Raw genomic sequence first — 18192 nt, 5'->3', positions numbered from 1 at the left:
TGTTTTGTCCTTTTTTTCCTAAAAGAGTGAAAGCCATTATCTCAATATGTTCATTGCGATGACTTTACTATCATGTACTAAATGTGTTTAAAGTAGAAGTTAACTTCAAGTTATACTGATTTGTCCCCCCCATAAACCAACTGTATGTCATCATACAACAAAAGTTGTTAAAGGTGCTATATATACCATATAATGTTGCATCTAAACTGGGACACTTGTCTGAGATGCTTTTGCCTGGGACAAATGCTATATTAGAAATGACTAGGACAGGCCATGTGCGGTCCCAGCACTTTGGGAGCCAAGGCAGGTGGATCATTTGAGGTCAGGAATTCAAGACCAGCTTGGCCAACATGGTGAGACCCCATCTCTACTAAAAATACAAAAATTACCAGGTGTGGTGGCATGCACCTGTAATCCCAGCTACTTGGGAGGCTAAGACAGGAGAATCTGAACCTGAGTGGTGGAGGTTGCAGTGAGCCGAGATTGTGCCATTGCACTCCAGCCTCTGCAACAGAGTGAAACTCTGTTTCGAAAGAAAGAAAAGAAATGACCAGGACAGCAGTAGTAAAACCCCAAGGCATTAGGTCTCTGTAGCTAAGGTGGATCCCACTCATGCAATTCATCAACCTTTGTCTGAAAAAAAAAAAAAAATCTGATTTGGTTAAGCTTTTCTTTTGCTTTGCTGTGATATGGTTTGCAGGCCAGCACATGCATATTGCTATCGGTTAGTGCAAAAGTTAATTGTGGTTTTTGCCCATTTTTAATGCACAAACCTAATATGGTTTTTTCCTAGCTTAATTTGGCAAATAGGTGGTAAATCACTTGATAGAATAAATTAATCTCAAGCTGTAAGCTTAATTTAAAAATGTATAATAACCCTCTGTGGAAAATTTGAATATAAACATAAAAAGAATGCCATTCTGTAAGCTCTTTTGATTTCTGGCATCTGAAATGTCTGAAAGTATAAATTGCAAAACATCTTTACAATTTTAGTGATAACTGCAAAAATACTGCCCGTGATTGGAAAGACTAAAATAGTATGCATTGTATGTATTCTGTTCAGACTAATGCATGATTAAGTCTTCCACTGAAAAAACAGAAATCCCTATCTCATTTAAAAATTTTTAAAAATCGGCGGGGCACGGTGACTCATGCCTGTAATCCCAGCACTTGGGGAGGCCGAGGTGAGCGGATCACTGGAGGTCAGGAGTTAGTTCGACACCAGCCTGACCAACATAGTGAAACCCCATCTTTACTAAAAATACAAAAATTAGCCTGGCATGGTGGCACATGCCTGTAATCCCAGCTACTTGGGAGGGTGAGGGAGGAGAATCGCTTGAACCTGGGAGGCGGGGGTTGCAGTGAGCCAAAATTGCGCCATTGCACTCCAGCCTAACCTGGGCACAAAAGCAAAACTCTGTCTCAAATAAATAAATAAATAATCATTCTAACCTTAAGCAGAATTGCAAAAATGTTGCAACAAATACCTTTGTCTCTTTACCTAGTTTTAATGATTATTAGTATTTTGCTACATTTGTTCTATCATGACATTGCACACCAAAATATGGCAGTAGGTATCTCACAGAATAAGGGCATCCTAACAGCAATCAAGTGATCACCCACAGGAAGTTTAACTTTACAATACTGTCTGGTCCCTATTCAGAGTTTCCCAATTTTCTCAATTTTTTTTTTTAAGTTATATTTGTTCTTTCACTCAGTTCCTGCATCCTGGGTTGCATTTAGTTGTGTCTGAAGTTTCTCTTACATTAGGAGCATTTTCCTGCCCTTTTCTGCTTCTCTCATGACAATGCCATTTTGAAATAGTCCAGTCTAGTAGTTTTTGCAGACTGAAATTTGCATTTTTTGGGTCTTGTCTGTATGATAAGGTTCAGGTTGACCCTTTTTGGCAGGAGTATCCCATAGGTGATGATTCAGTATTCCCTCACCACAGCATTTTGAAGTAAATTAACCGAAAGGTTATCTAGTACTCTCACTTCTACACTGACTTGGTGTTTCTTTCATTTTAGGAAATGCCGAACAGTTGGTTTAAACTGAGGTGTAATTTTAAATATTTGAGGATACAGTAATTACAAGCCTTTGTATTTAAATCGATCGACCATAATGATTACTGCTTTTATGAAGATTTATGCTGAAGGTAGCTCCCTTACTGTGGGACATAAAAGTTGCTTGTTTTCAGCTTTGACCAGTGATGAACTGATAACCCTGGTAGGAAAATGAAACATTGGGGCTGGGCTTGTAATACACCTTCTTGAAAGAATGCCTCATTGAAATTAGAGGGGCACGGTGCCACCAGACCAAGGGTTCTCGTCCCGATTCCACAGAGGGACCACAGGTATAATGAAGTATTTCGCAAAATTGAATGTATGCTAAAATAAAAATTAAAAAAAACACAACAAAAGCAGATACAGTCCTTAGTGCTCATTGGATCTCAAAGGGTCATTACTCCTCAAAGATTAAGAAACTGCTTTGTTATGAGGAGGTTGTCAGAGGAGCTGAATAGTATCAATAAGAGGAAGATGTTTGAGATTCAAAAGGAAGTAATATTCGACTAAGGCATAGCTTCTTTCCATCTTACAAAAAAGCCACCCATGAAAATAAATATAGTTTAAATTTCCTATTTAAGATGTCTTATTTTAAAAATGATTTGCATACTCTGTGTGTTTGAGTTGGCTATGAAGCAGGAATCCTAGCATTTCCACTCTTGTAACTAGGGAAAAGCATTTTGAATTTTTAGCAGTAGTATATTATGTGATGATGACTCAGCTGACTTCCCATTTTAAATGGAATGTTCAAAACAGATTGAAACCTGGTTGAGGAATTTTATACTTTGAACCTTACAAGATATTTTCTGCAAACAGTGACTGATTGGATTTTGTATAATAACAAACAAGATTAAACCAACTCAGTTGTTTTGTTGTTCTTATTAGTGGTTTTCAGTCAGGGAGCATTTATTGAGCTGTTTGCTGCAATAATATTGAATAGTTTTAGAGTTATGACGTCTGTGTTTTGTTGACTTTGGTCCTTTCTTTCTCCCATTCTTTCGAAGTTTCCCTAAAACACATGTGTGCACAGACAAGAGAAAATGGTAGTTAAGTATGTGCTGATTTTAAATGTCCTTCTAAATATCATTTATTCCTTGATCATTGACTATATAAATGATGTAAGAGAAATATGTTTTGTATGTTATTCCACTTGCGAATCCTTTTGCAATGTGAGGCATATAGTGAAAATCTTACCTTTTAAAGATAGTCTTAAAATGTGCATTCTTTACACTGCTGCAGATTAATCGTCCTCAAGCCATGTTTATGAGGCCTGTTTGTCACTATTTCTTAGAAACTTTTGGTAGCTCTTCCCCAGTGACTCTCAGCTTACCAATTTTGCACTATCCCTTCCACCTTTTACCCTGTCCCCAATTTTTCCTTCTCTGAATGTAGCCTTCAATTTCTCTCTCAACTTTTAAATAACAGCTTTATTCAGATAAAGTTCCCATACGATAAAATTCAGCCCTTTAAAGTCCACAAAGTGTATGATTTAATGGTTTTTAGTTTATTCACAGAGTTGTGCAATCACCACCACCATCTGATTCTGTAATTTTCACCCCTTCACCCAAAAACCCCATAATAGCAGCCACTCTCCATTTGTCCCTTCCCCCCAGCCTCTGGCAACCGCTAATCTACATTCTATTGTAACACTATGGATTTGCCTATTTTCGTTTAAGTGGAATCATACTATATGATTCTTTTGTACCTGACTTGTCTTATTTAGTGTAATGTTTTCAAGATTCGTCCATCACATCACATATATCCTTTATTCCTTTTTATGGGCAAATAAATTTCGTTGTATGGCTATTGCCCATTTTGTTAGTCCATTTGTCAGTTAATGGGCATTTGGGCTGTTTTTTACTTTGGGGCTTTTATGAATAATATTGCTGTGAACATTCATGTACAAATGTTTGTGTGTACATATATTTTCAATTCTATTGGTTATGTACCTAGGGGTGGAATTGCTGGGTCATACGGTAACTCTGGTTAACTTTTTGTTTGTGTTGTTTTGTTTCATTTTGTTTTTTGAGACGGACTCCCTCTGTTGCCCAGGCGGAAGTTCAGTGGCGCAATCTCAGCTCACTGCAACCTCCCACCTCCCAGGCTCAAGCCATCCTCCCACCTCTGCCTCCCAGGTAGCTGGGACTGCAGGCGCATGCCACCGCGCCTGGCTCATTTTTTGTATATTTTGTAGAGACTGGGTTTCACTGTGTTGCTCAGCCTCTATTTAACTTTTTGAGGAACTGCCAGACTGTTTGCAAAGCAGCTGCACAGTTTTACATTCTCATCAGCAGTGTATGGAGGCGCTGGTTTCTCCACATCCTTTCCATTGCCAGCATTTGTTAGGGTTCTTGTTTCTGATTTTAGCCGTCCTAATGGATGTAAAGTGGTATCTCATTGTGGTTTTGATTTACATTTTCCTAATGCCTTATGATTAGAATCTTTTCATGTCCTTATTGGCCATTCGTTTATCTGATCTGAGAAATGGCCATTCAGATTCTTCTCCCATTTTTAAATTAGGTGATATTTTTTGTCATTGAAAAAGGTCTTTATATGGTTTAGATACAAGTCCCTTATTAGATATATGATTTACAGGTATTTTTTTCCTATTTTGTGGCTTTTCTTTTTACTTATTATGTTTTTTTTGTTTGTTTGTTTGTTTTTTGAGACAGAGTCTCGCTCTGTTGCCCAGGCTGGAGTGCAGTGGCATGATCTCAGCTCACCGCAAACTCCATCTGCCAGGTTCAAGCATTTCTCCTCCTTCAGCCTCCTGAGTAGCTGGGATTACAGGCACCCACCACCACAGCCGACTAATTTTTGTATTTTTAATAAGAGACAGGATTTCACCATGTTGGCCAGGCTGGCCTTGAACTCCTGGGCTTAAATGATCCACCCACCTCTGCCTCCCAAAGTGCTAGGATCCCAGGCATGAGCCACTGCGCGCAGTCGCTTTTCACTTTCTTGATGGAGTCCCTTGAAGCACAGAAATTTTTTATTTTGTAAATGTAGTTTACCATTTTTTTTTTCTGTTACTGGTGTTGGCAACAAATCCAAGGACACAAAGATTTACTTGTATTCTAATAATTTTATAGTGTTAGTTCTTACGTTTAGTTCTGTAATTCATTTTGAGTTAAGTTTTGCCTATGGCATGAGGGCTCCAACTTCATTCTTGTTACGTAACTATCCAGTTATTCCAGCTTCATTTGTTGGAAAGACTTTCCTCTTGGCACCCTGTTGAAAGTCAGGTCACTTGATCATAAAATGAAAAATTATTTCTGGATTCTCAATTCTATTCTGTTGATACTATGTGTTCATCATTATGCCACTTCCACACTGTCTTGATTACTTCAGCTTTGTAATAAGTTTGGAATCAGTATGAGCCTTCCTTCAAGACTGCATTGACTGGATAACCAGAGACTAATTATTTAAAAAAAAATTTTTTTTAAAGATTGCATTGACTATTCTGGTTGCATTTCTGTGTGAATTTTTGGATAAGCTTGTCAATTTCAGCAAAAAGGCAGCTGAGATTTTGATAGGAACAGTGTTGAATATGTAGGCCAGTGTGGACGGTATTGCATTTTATAATATTAAGTCTTCCAGTTCACGAACATGGAATCTTTTTCTATTTATTTAGGTCTTTAATTGCTTTCAAAGATGTTAGGTAGTTTTCAGTGTTTAATTGTGCTTTTGTGAAATTTATTCCTAAAACTTTTTGATGCTATTGTAGATGGAATTGTTTTCTTGATTTACTTTCTGGGTTGTCCACTGCTACTGTATAGAAATACAATAGTTTTTTAAATGTTTTTAAAAAATTGTAAAACATGTAAAATTTACCATCTTATCCATTTTAAATGATGTAGTTTGGTGGCATTGAGTCCATTCACATTGTTGTGCAGCCATCACCACCATCCATCTCTGCATCTCTTCATCTTGTAAAACGGAAACTCTGTACCCATTAAATCATAACTGCCTATTGCCTTCAGCTCTTGGCAGCCACCATTCCACCTTCTGTCTCTATGCATTTGATTATTCTAGATACCTCATTAGTGGAGTCACAGAGTTTTTGTCCTTTTGTGACTGGCTTATTTCACTTAGCATAGTGTCCTCAAGATTTGTCCATATTATAGTGTGTGTCAGCCAATTGATTTTTGCGTGTTGATACTGTGTCCTGCAGTTGTGCTGAACATGTTCATTAGTTCTAGTAGTCTTTATACGGATTCATTCGGACTTTCTGTGTACAAGAGCCTGTCATCTGTGAATAGAGATAGTTTTACATCTTTTCCAATTTTGGTGCATGCTTACTCACACATGCACTCTCTTTTTTCTGACTGGAACCTCCAGGTCAGTGAATAGGAAGTGGCAAAATCAGACATCCTGGTCTTGTTCCTAATCTTGAGGAAAAGTATGCAGTCTTTATCATTATGTATATTGTGAGCTGTGAGCCTTTATCAGGTTAAGGAAGTTTTCTTTTATTTCTGTTTTGAGTGTTTTTGTCTCACAAAACGATACTGGATTTTGTCAGATGCTTTTTCTGTGTCTCTTGAAATCATCATGTAGCTTTGTCCTTTATTCTATTAACATGGTGTATTTCGTTGATTTTCATGTTAAACCAACCTTGCATTCCTGGGATAAATCTACTTTGTGTAGTCCTGTTTGTATGTTGCTAGATTTGGTTTGTTAGTCTTTTGTTGAGGAGTTTTATGTTTGTATTCATAAGGGTTATTGGTCTATAGATTTATCTTTTGATACCTTGGTTCTCTTTTGGTACATGGTACCTGATTTGCTCTGGTTTGCAATCTGGGACCTTTAGCTGTTGGTTTTGCATCCACCTAATTCTGCATTGTGCTATAATAATTGTTTTTATGTATTCAGTTTTATTTGCTACTGTATACACTTCCTCCTTTGGTTGCAACCTTCTTTGCATCCTAACCTTAGTTTAGTGCAGTGCTATGCACCTAGTCTCTCATGGCTAGCTATTAGTGTACACATTTTACATTTTATTTATTTATTTTTTTGGAGACATGTTCTTGCTCTGTTGCCTAGGCTGGAATACAGTGGCATGATTGTGGCTCATTATAGCATTGAATTCTTGGGCTCAGGTGATCCTTGTGCTTCAGCCTCCTGAGTAACTGGGACTACAGGCATGTGCCACTGTACCTGGCTAATTTTTTAATTTTTGTAGAGAGAGGGTCTTGCTATGTTGCCCAGGTTTGTCTCAAATTCCTGGCCTCAAGTGATCCTACCACCTTGGCCTTCCAAAGCACTGGGATTACAGGTGTGAGCCACCACACCTAGTCCCAGTGTACACTTTTTATGTGCATCTGTTAAGTACTTCATCTGCATTACCCAATTAAATCTTCACAACCACCCATTGAGGGAGGTCCAATTTGAGACGTCTCATAAATTAGATGATGAAGGCTTCAGAGAAATAAAACAAATTGCTTAAGGTTACACACATAGATGGTGGAATTGAGGTTAAGACCACTTCTATTTGACATTTGGACCTAGGGGTTTTCACTGCATGCTATGCTGCCTAGGAAATGCTTGTTTGAATAGATTGGAATTAAACTGGTCCTTAAAGGAGAAGTAACATATGGGTAAGAGTAAGAATTAAAAGAGTGCATTTTTGGCAGTCGTGTTGGGGTTACAGTGTTAGTAAAGGCAAGGAAGCAGGAATTGGAATCTAATTAGAGTGCCCAGCGACAGGGAGTATTGTACAAGTAGGACTATTTTTTGTCCCCAGAGCAGTAATTAGTCCTATTTGGAAGAGTGAGATTAACATCTAATATAATTAGAAAATGTCTGGGCACAGTGGCTCACACCTGTAATCCCAGCACTTTAGGAGGCCGAGGCAGGTGGATCACCTGAGGTCAGGAGTTTGAGACCAGCCTGTCTAACATAGTGAAATCCTGTCTCTACTAAAAATTCAAAAATCAGCTGGGTGTGGTGGCAGGTACCTGTAGTCCTAGCTGCTCAGGAGTATTGTACAAGTAGGCAGGAGAATCTCTGGAACCAGGGAGGTGGAGGTGGCAGTGAGCAGAGATCGAGCCATTGTACTCCAGCCTGGGTGACAGAGCAAGATGCTGTCTCAAATAAAATAAAATAATTAGAAAATGAGTATTGTTTAATTAGAGGTCAAGGGTGAGGTTTGTTTGGATTGGAAAGAATCATGGAGGAACTAGTAATTAAGCTTTAAAAGAAAGTAGGATTTGGGTGGGTAGATTTAGCAGACTGAGTTTTGGGTCAACCTTACCACAGTCTTGTACCATCTAACAAGCCATTAGGACTTTCTGATCCTCAATTTCTTTAACTGTCAAAGGGGAATAATACCAGTGCCATGTTTCAAGGTTGTGAGTTCAAAATGGATAATAGCTCAGAATCCTTTGTAAATTGTAAGTGTTTTTGTCCTTATGGTGGTGTATCTATTATTTTCTTTTTTTTTTTTTTTTTTTGAGACGGAGTCTCGCTCTGTCGCCCAGGCTGGAGTACAGTGGCCGGATCTCAGCTCACTGCAAGCTCCGCCTCCCGGGTTTACGCCATTCTCCTGCCTCAGCCTCCCGAGTAGCTGGGACTACAGGCGCCCGCCACCTCGCCCGGCTAGTTTTTTGTATTTTTTAGTAGAGACGGGGTTTCACCGTGTTAGCCAGGATGGTCTCGATCTCCTGACCTCGTGATCCGCCCGTCTCGGCCTCCCAAAGTGCTGGGATTACAGGCTTGAGCCACCGCGCCCGGCCTATCTATTATTTTCTAAGTTTCTAAACTCACTAACTTTCCTCAATCTGAGCTTTTAATTAATTCATTATTATTATTTTTGAGAAAGGGCTTTACTCTGTCACCCAGGCTGGAGCGCAGTGTGGAATGATCTTACCTCACTGTGCAACCTCTGCTTCCCAGGCTCAAATGATCTTCCCGCTTCATCCTCTTGAGTAGTTGGGACTACAGGCATGCACCCACCACACCCACTTAATTTTTTTATATTTGTAGAGAGAGGGTTTTGCCATGTTGCCCAGGCTGGTCTTGAACTCCTGGGCCCAAGCAATCTGCCTTGGCCTCCCAAAGTGCTAGAATTGCAGGCATGAGCCGCTGTGCCCTGCAGAGCTTTTTATTTTGAATTAATTTCAGATGTAGAGAAATGCAAGAATAGAACAAAGAACTTCTGAATATCCTTAACCCTTAATTCTCACATATTAACATTTAATCACATTTACTTTATTCCCTCTGTTTTTTATACATACTAATTTTTACCATTTAAGAGTAACTTACAGACATGATACCCCTTTACTCCTAAACACTTAGTCAAAGTTATTTTCTTGGTAACTACAGTACCATTATGAAAATGGGCACGGTAACATTGGCACAGTCTTAATAGCAGATCTACAGATCTTACTCAAATTTTGCCAGTTGTCTCAATAATTCCCTTTAGAGCCAAACAAAATTTGTTTTTTCCTGGTCAGGTCTTCAATCCAAGATCACAAGTAGCATTTAGTTTTCATGTTTGTTTAGTGTCCTGCATTCTGGAAGTTTCTTAGTTTCTGTTCTTCAGGACCTTGATATTTTTAAAGAATACAGGCTAGTTACTTTGTAGAATGTCACTCAGTCTGTATTTGTCTGATATTTCCTTATGACCTGATCAGGTTATGCTATTTTGGCAGGAATAGTGCAGAACTGATGGGTGTTCTCAGTACATCATGTCAGGAGCTGCCTGATATCCTTTTATCCCATTATTGGTGATGGTTAACTTCAGCTGCTTGGGTAAGGTGGTCTCTGTCAGGTTTCATCTCTGTTAAGTTAGTATTTTTCCCCTTGTAATTAATAACACTGTTGTTGGGAGATACTTTAGTGAGAGTATGTACATGTCTTGTTTCTCATCAATGTGCTTGCCTTAATCAGTAGGGCCAAATAGTGATTTTTAAAGTCAACCATTCTTCTTACATTAGTTGATATTTTACTGTAAGATTTGGTACTTCTCCGCATTCACTCACTCAGTCATTCATTCATATCAGTATGGACCCATGGGTTCTTATTTTATTCAGTTGTTTGTAATTTTTTGTTAACATAATTTATTGCTCAAATTATGGTGCTAGTAGAAGCCCCTTTCAAGCGCAACTTCCCACTTTTTGAGATCCATACTGTCATCTGGATCCTTACTGCTGTCTGTTTGTATGCTATTCTCGTTCGTTCCTAAGGGGAAGACATGCCAGCTAAATCTAAGCTAAGAAATATACAACATTGCTGCCACTCTGTCTGTTGTCCCCTTTTCTCGTCATACTCTGTCACAAATATATATTTTTTGTTAATTTGTATATGTATACATCTCCAGAATTTCTTTATGTACATACAAGGACATGTAAATATATATATTAGTATCCCTCCCAACACAAAAAGATAGCACACTGAGCCTTAGATTTTGTTTTGTTTTTCCAGTTAACTTTAAGCCTTCCTGATCCTTTCACATCTGAATGTAGAGGAGACCTTTCTTTTGCAGCTGCATAATATTCCATTTTAAGGATGTATCCATTTTATTTAACTACTGTATTTGTGGATAATTGTCAGTTATTGTAAATAGCATGTTCCCCACTCTTCGATACGATGACCCCTTTCCACTTCCAGATAACTGTTAGTTTTCCTTACTTCTTCATTTTATCCTATTCTGTTCATTTTACAGCTGAAGCTTTTGAAAAACTGATCCAAATCTCCAACTGCCTTACCTATTTTTACTCCAGTTCAGTCTTCATCTCTACTGTCTGGTGAATTCTATAGTTTTGAAGGTTACTAGTGACTTCCTGTTGTGTAGTGCTAGACTGGTTTTGGTGATTAATTTAGGTAGGAGGATAAAAATGAGAAAAGGAATGGGGGGTGGCAATCAAATGGGAAAAGAGGAAGACTGGAAGGAAATAGAAGAAGGTGGGATCTGCAGGGGAGAAAGTAGGAGAACAATGTTTTTTGGCAGAAGATGTGAAGTGTATTTTTATTTCTAGCTTGTAACGTACATTTGGCGTCTGTGTGAGGATGGGCTGGCTTCTGTGTGAGGATGGGCTGGCTTCTATTGAGGATGAGCTGGCTTCTGTGTGAGGATGGGCTGACTTGTGTGTGAGGATGGGCTGGCTTGTGGTGTGTTGCTGACTGATAGGCCCTCAGGAAAGTTGCCTTCTGTTTTCTCTCTCCTATAGCAAAATAGAGACACCTAACCCCTTGTCCCATTATTGTCATTTCTCCCTCTGTCGCCCAGGGTGGCATGCAGTGGCACAATCATAGCTCACTGCAGCTTTCAACTCCTAGGCTCAGTTGATTCTTGGGCCTCAGCTTCCCATGTAGCTGAGACTACAGGTACGCACCACCACCCCCAGCTAATTGTTAGGATATTTTGAATTATCTCAGATTTATTCTTTGCTTTCTTTTTTCACTGCCACCGTGGTAGTTTGGGGAACTACACATTCACTGAGATTTTCGCAACAGTCTTCTCACCCTGTTTTTGCCAATTTATTGTCTATTCTTACCCAACATTTTCCCTCCCTTTTTCAATTCCAGTCAATGCTGGTCCCTGCAGTTGTCATGCTGACAAGTCTCCATACTTCACTTGTGCCCACACCTTTCTGTGCTCCTAAAAAATCTTGCCTCTTTTGCAAGAGCCAAATCAACTTCTTACTGCTCCATAAAGCCTTCCACAGTTGAAACAGCTCTTACACCTGTCTTTTTTCACTACTCTTGTTTACAACCTGACCAAATATTTGCTTGTTTTCTTCAAATGTGTTCAGTTGTTCCTACAAAATTGTAGAAATTTTTTTCCTACAAAAAAATCATGTTTCCTGGCTGAGTACAGTGGCTCACCCCTGTAATCCCAGTACTTTGGTAGGCCGAGGTAGGAGGGTTGCTTGAGCCCAGGAGTTTACCACCTCACTCCAGCTCGGGGCAACAGAGTGAGACTTCATCTCTTAAGTAAATAAATAAGTTTAGTGCTTGAGGTTTCTATTGGGAGCTGGTTCTGTACACCATGGAAATCTACCCCTTGCCCCACTTTAAAATTACTGTGTAATATTCCTTGGTGTGATTACAGGATGATCTAACTTTTCCCTATTGATTGGTTTTTGGTTATGATTTTATGCTGCAGTGTCTGTCTTTGCACAGTTCCTTTTTCAGAGGCTTAGATTTGAATTGATGGATTATAAGATAGTGACATTTAAAAATTCGTTGTGAATAGATACTTCCAAATTGCTCACTAGAAGTTTAGTGCTAGTTCATACATACTTCCAATAGCGTGTACAAGAGTACCCTTCAGAAGGGATTAATTTTAATGATATTCAGTGCTGGGAATGTGGGAAAAATTGACCAGCAAGTGTCAGGAAGCACAAGAATAGGAAGGGGCATTCTCACCCCCAGGTGTACCCTGCCGCCTTGATAGGCCCTTTAAATAGAGACAGACTCTCACTAGGTTGCCCATTCCGTTCGCAAACTCCTGGCCTCCCAGACTGCTGGGATTACAGGCCTGAGCCACCATACCCGGCCAGAAACGCATTCTTGAACAGTACAAGTAAATCATTTGTAGTGGCTACTGAAAGATGTGGGCAAAACTTGAAGCTTAGCTTGATTTGTTGTGTGTAATGTACCATCCTAATCTTGATCTGTTTGTTTTTTCAGATCCAGATGTTGTATTTCCCCTAGTCAATGTATGAAATCAACTTTAAAATACAATTTACATACAGTAACATTTAAATGTTGAGTGTATAGATGAATGATTTGAGAAACGTATACACCCTTGTAACTACCACTCCAATCAAGTTAGAAGACATTTCCATCTTCCTAGAAAGTTCCCTCAGTGTCATTGACTTTTACAGCCACCTCAAAGGCTTTATACATGAGATGCAGGACATAAGTCAAGTTCTGATAAAAGGGGAGTCTGGTTTTTACAGACGAGGTAGATTCATAGAACTTACAGATGTGAGGTATCCTGCAAAGTAGCCTTCAGGGCATGAATGATTGCTAATTGGAGTGTTGTCTTGGTGGCAGGTGCATCAAACAGAGTGGCCCACTTAGGCCTTTCAGATCCATCAGCCCTTACTCCTCTTGATAGTTGTGGTAAATGATATAGTCAGATGTCTTAATTGAGTCTCTATGAACATTTAACTCCTGGAAGCTGACGTGTTTGGGCACAAGTTTTTTTGTTTGTTTGTTTGTTGTTGTTGTTGTTTTCAGTTGGCTTTCTGAAGGAGGAGATATGGGAAAAGGTATGACTGGTTGGCTGTGATGATGGTGTTGAAGAACAGAACTTACTCCCCTCTGTGCTTACAGTATCAACTGATATTGTGATATTTCCTCGAGAAGAAATGTGTGGTACATCTTTTAAGTACTAAGGGGGATATTTTTGGCCAGGAAAACACTTGCTAGTAACCTCATCAGAAAGTCTTGAAAATGAAGTTTGAGAAAGGACAAAATACTCCAGATAGAGACCAATAGATGGAGTAAAATTATAGTGACATAGAAGATCAGAAAAGGACATGTCTGTAATTCACAGCAGAACATGAAGAACAAATGCTGCAGATGCTACATGTTTCTGAATAAGTACCCAAGTACCTGTGATATTTTGACACAAGTAGGGTAAAGACAACCTTTTGGGTGCCACTGAGGACTGGTGAGTTGGGTTCATGACTAGGCAATCGAGTGCTTACTAGATAAGCTTTGTGCTAAGTAAGCAGTCCTAATTCTTGTAAAAATACTAAGACATTGACATGTATGGTCATTTGTCCCCAGTTTTTTCATGAAGAAACAAGAGACTGAAGAAGATTAAGTATTTTGAGCTAGTAATCAGCTTTTAATCTTGACTTCTGCGTGTCTCGGGGTAGGTAACGTGTCAGTGGTGTAATCTGGTTGCCGTTGTTTACTGATTTTACTCTGCTGCTCTCATATGCTGTGACTGTCTTGCTCCTTGCCTTCCCTGGGTTTGTAATGTGAGTGAGCTTGTTCAGTCTTACTACCTCCTGCACACAGAATTCAAAAGAGAGTGAGTCACGGCCACAGTTGGCAGGAATCTGTTATGTTACTCCATTAGCCACATGACAGTTCTGCTTGTAACAAAATGACAGCGAAATATAGCAACAGTTATCATGCTCTTCTTCCAGTTATCCTTTTAGCTGATTTTAGTAGTCCTATACTTTACTAAGTTTTTATCAATTGTGCATAATGTCATTCATTTCATTTTTCAGTGTCTGCATCTCTCTTCAGTCCGTTCCATCAGCAAAGCCAACTTAAATTTTGTTTAATCTCATTGCAGTGCACCCGTAGCAACCCCTTCCAGTTTCTTAGACACTTGCCTATCTTTCTCCTTTTATCTTCTTCTTTTTTTTTTTTTTTTTTTTTTTTTTTGAGACGGAGTCTGGCTCTGTCGCCCAGGCTGGAGTGCAGTGGCCGGATCTCAGCTCACTGCAAGCTCCGCCTCTCGGGTTCATGCCATTCTCCTGCCTCAGCCTCCCGAGTAGCTGGGACTACAGGCGCCGCCACCTCGCCCGGCTAGTTTTTTTTTTTGTATTTTTTAGTAGAGACGGGGTTTCACCGTGTTACCCAGGATGGTCTCGATCTCCTGACCTCGTGATCCGCCCGTCTCGGCCTCCCAAAGTGCTGGGATTACAGGCTTGAGCCACCGCGCCCGGCCCCTTTTATCTTCTTCGACATCCCTACTGCCATATGCATTCCAGCCTGGATAAATAATGTGCAGCTTCCCAAATGTCTAGTTCATATCTCCAAACCTCTCCTTGTCTGCCTGATATTCTTAGTGTCCTCTCTGGAAAACTTCCTCAGGGCAGGGTTAGGTATTTTCATTTTGTGTGATGCTTTTCTTTGGGTGACTGGTGATTTTGGTTGTTGATATTATGAGTGAAGGTTTAGGGTCTAGACTTTAGGGTGATGACTATAGGTAGCTGGAGTGAATTTCTTCCACCTTTGCAAAGGTTTCTTTGCCCAGTCGACTCCTTCCGTGAATGGGAAGGCTGATCTGTGTGAAGGGTGTTGATTGGCAGGCTTTACTTTACTGTGTGATGGAGGGAGTGGCAGCAGCCTCCAATAAGATGGGCTTTATTCTGGGACAACCAAACCCATTCAAGCACCTAACAGACTCCTGTGGAAGGTTTTGTTTCTTTAGAGAGTATTTATTTGGCTTTAGGCTGCATTTAGAAGCAGCTACTACCTGTTGGCCGTGTAGGCATCTGAATAGAAAGTGGGTGGGAGGGGTTGAGTAGCTATGGCTTTTCTATTCCTTAGACAGTCTTTTTGCCTCATGCTTGCTTGCTCTGATCTTCTGGAACCTCTCTAGAGCTCCACCAGAAAGGATGGTACCTAAAACATCCATTTCAGACTGCTCTTGTGTTTATTCTTGGGTGGGATGGCTTTTGCTTTTGCTTATCAGCTTTGAATAGAATAAAAAAATAATAACCTTTTTCCCTGAAAGGTAATAACCTGTCTCCTGAAACACATTTGCCCAGTCTGTCACTTTGAAATCCTGAACCAGAAGTTCTGTTGACAACTTTAACTGTTCGAGATTTTAAAAATTTAAACAAACTAATATGAAGAATACATTAATAGGTCGGGCGCGGTGGCTCACACTTGTAATCCCAACACTTTGGCAGGCCGAGGTGGGCGGATCACTTGAGGTCAGGAGTTTGAGACCAGCCTGGCCAACTTGATGAAACCCTGTCTGTACTAAAAATACAAAAATTAGCCAGGCATGGTGGCAGGCGCCTGTAAAGTCCCAGCTACTTGGGAGGCTGAGGCAGAAGAATCGCTTGAACTCGGGAGACGGAGGCTGCAGTGAACAGAGATCACGCCACTGCATTACAGCCTGGGTGACAGAGCAAGACTCCGTCTCAAAACAAACAAGAGTACATTATTGTTTCCTAAGAATTGATAGAATACTTTGTAATGTTTGTGGAATATGAAATTGTTGTAATGCTGAAATACAAGTCACCTATTTATTATTAAGATTATTAAGTTATGTTCTAAAAATATTTACAAAGGTATTTAGGGCAAGGAAAACTAAAGGTAGCTTCCAGAAACCTAGGTGAGAGGGGATTGTGAGGAGGTCTCAGGCATTGCCATTAGCTACTAATTGATACTTGGGGCCAGTAGCAAGGTAACTGCAGCTTAAATGAAGTTTACATTCTAGGATTGGAGGAAATTGCTTGTTTCCCAATGTAAAATTTGCTAATTTTAGGTTGTCTTCCTTGATACGATATTGAGATAAAAGTTGTACTACTTGTGGCTTATTAAAGTGAATTGTACCATATAGTGGCTATATAGTTAGGGTTAGGTTGCAAGTTGTGTTTTATTTCAGTGAATGATAAAATAATAATTTGCCATGTCTTCTAATAAGAGTGAAAAAATGAAAATGAACCTGTATGCAACATTATTTTTATCTTTCAATACATTTTGGGAAAGTTAATTGCAACTGTGTGGTTCAGGGATTTAGTGCAAGAAGAAGAACAGTTGATGGAAGAAAAGAAAAAGAAAAAAGACGACAAGAAAAAGAAGGAAGCTGCTCAAAAGAAGGTAGTATGTGTATAAACTATTTATATTAAGCAGTTTAAACATAGAATTAAAAAGAAAATTACTCTTACAGATTTTTAAGGCATTTATTTGATTTAATGTTTTAGTTTTAATGGAGATTCATTTTAATATTTAATGTCTTTGAATATGCATACAAAGTAACTTGCTGAGTTTGTACAATTTAATGCGTAGTTATTAATCTTGCCAATAGTTTTTCAAAGGTAAGTACGTTTTGTAGATCTTTATCTTTCAAATAGCTGTTCCTAGGTGTTTCATAATAATATCATTTTATAAGTGGGAAGAGCATGGAATTTGTAGCCAAGTTGAGAGGATTTGAAATCTCACTCTCCCACATAGCACATAGAATGGTGTGACCTTAAATTTTATTTAGCCTCTCTGGGCCTTAGTTTCCTTGTGTTTTGTTAAATGAGGGTTGAATTAAGTGTTATTATATGTAATATAGAAATAGAGTATTAAAGGAAAACATAATAGACACAATAGGAAGTAAAGTGTCAGTTTCTTTTTCCCTCTTTATTTAGTACCTGGGCTGATTTTTAAAGTTTGCAGTGTACATTAACCTTAAAATAAACCTAGGACATTGTTTACTGCAAGGGAATTCTAAACTAGCTAATGTAGTATAGAAAACTATAACTAAATGCAAAGTAAGTTAAAAAAATTTTTTAAATCTGTAATTATTAAAAATTTTCCAAATTGTTAATACTAAAAGCTGATAATAGTTAACTAAATGGGCACTCATCTCCTACTATGTCAAGGTTTCAAGACATTAAAGAGTTCTAAAAGACCTAGTGAAATTACTGTTTCAATTCTCTATTCTAATGAAAAATTATTTTGATTTCTTATATATGCCTCTTTTGAGCCAGGCATTGTGCTAGGAATTGAATGTAGACTATAGCAAGATACTTATGTCCACATTATTTAATAGGGGAAAACACAGGCTATAAAAGTGGCAGGTGAGGCATTTATGGGGAACTGTTGCAGTACAGAGAGAGAGGTGCGTAACTCAGGCTGAGGTGGGGCAGAGGAACAGAGAAATTTCCTTAGAGTTGAAATTAGGTGAATAAGGAGCAGAATAGAAAAGGATTCCAAACAGTGAAAACTCAGAAATACATGGTAGCCTGTATGTGTTAAAGGATGGGTTTTGCTTGGGGGAAAGGGAGGGAACCAAGGGTAGAACTCTGAAGAGTTGAGCTAGGAAAGGCTAGGAGGTTTTCTCAGGGCTTTGGGGAAAATGCTGAAAATGTTTTAGTAGAGTGACATAAAAATTTGTATTTTAGTATGTTTACCTTGGAAAATTGTGGAATTGGATTAGAAGGGGTAGATACCAGAGTGTGAAATACTGGTGAAGGGACTATTAAAGTAACCCCCAGACTTTGTTTAAAGGATATAGAGGGAGAGTCAACTTACATTGATTCGCAGGTTGCAGATGAGTGACTACATTTGAGAGGAGTTAATCAGGCTGGGGGATACAAGGAAAGGGGAAATGATAAATAATTCATTTCTACATGTCCTGAGCCTAGGGGTGTCATCAGCAAGTATTAGGGAGGAGAATTAAGTATGAGATGAGAGGAGATGATGTGGC

At 39.1% G+C, this 18192-nt stretch overlaps 1 protein-coding gene across 3 annotated transcripts in view; it reads left to right on the top strand.

The window, feature by feature from the left end:
- The window catches only part of TNRC6A (trinucleotide repeat containing 6A), a 216031-nt gene that overhangs the window by 119815 nt on the left and 78024 nt on the right, over nucleotides 1–18192 (top strand). For all 3 annotated transcript variants that reach the window (XM_025370328.1, XM_025370329.1, XM_025370327.1), the window contains exon 3: nucleotides 16508–16595. In XM_025370328.1, the coding sequence (XP_025226113.1) occupies nucleotides 16508–16595 (88 nt within the window). The remainder of the gene's footprint in view (nucleotides 1–16507; nucleotides 16596–18192) is intronic.

This window comes from Theropithecus gelada, chromosome 20 (genome assembly GCF_003255815.1).
Source record: "Theropithecus gelada isolate Dixy chromosome 20, Tgel_1.0, whole genome shotgun sequence".
In the NCBI taxonomy this organism is placed as follows: Eukaryota; Metazoa; Chordata; class Mammalia; order Primates; family Cercopithecidae; genus Theropithecus; species Theropithecus gelada.
Note: the sequence above shows the minus strand (reverse complement) of the source record. Positions and strands in the feature narration are given on the sequence as shown.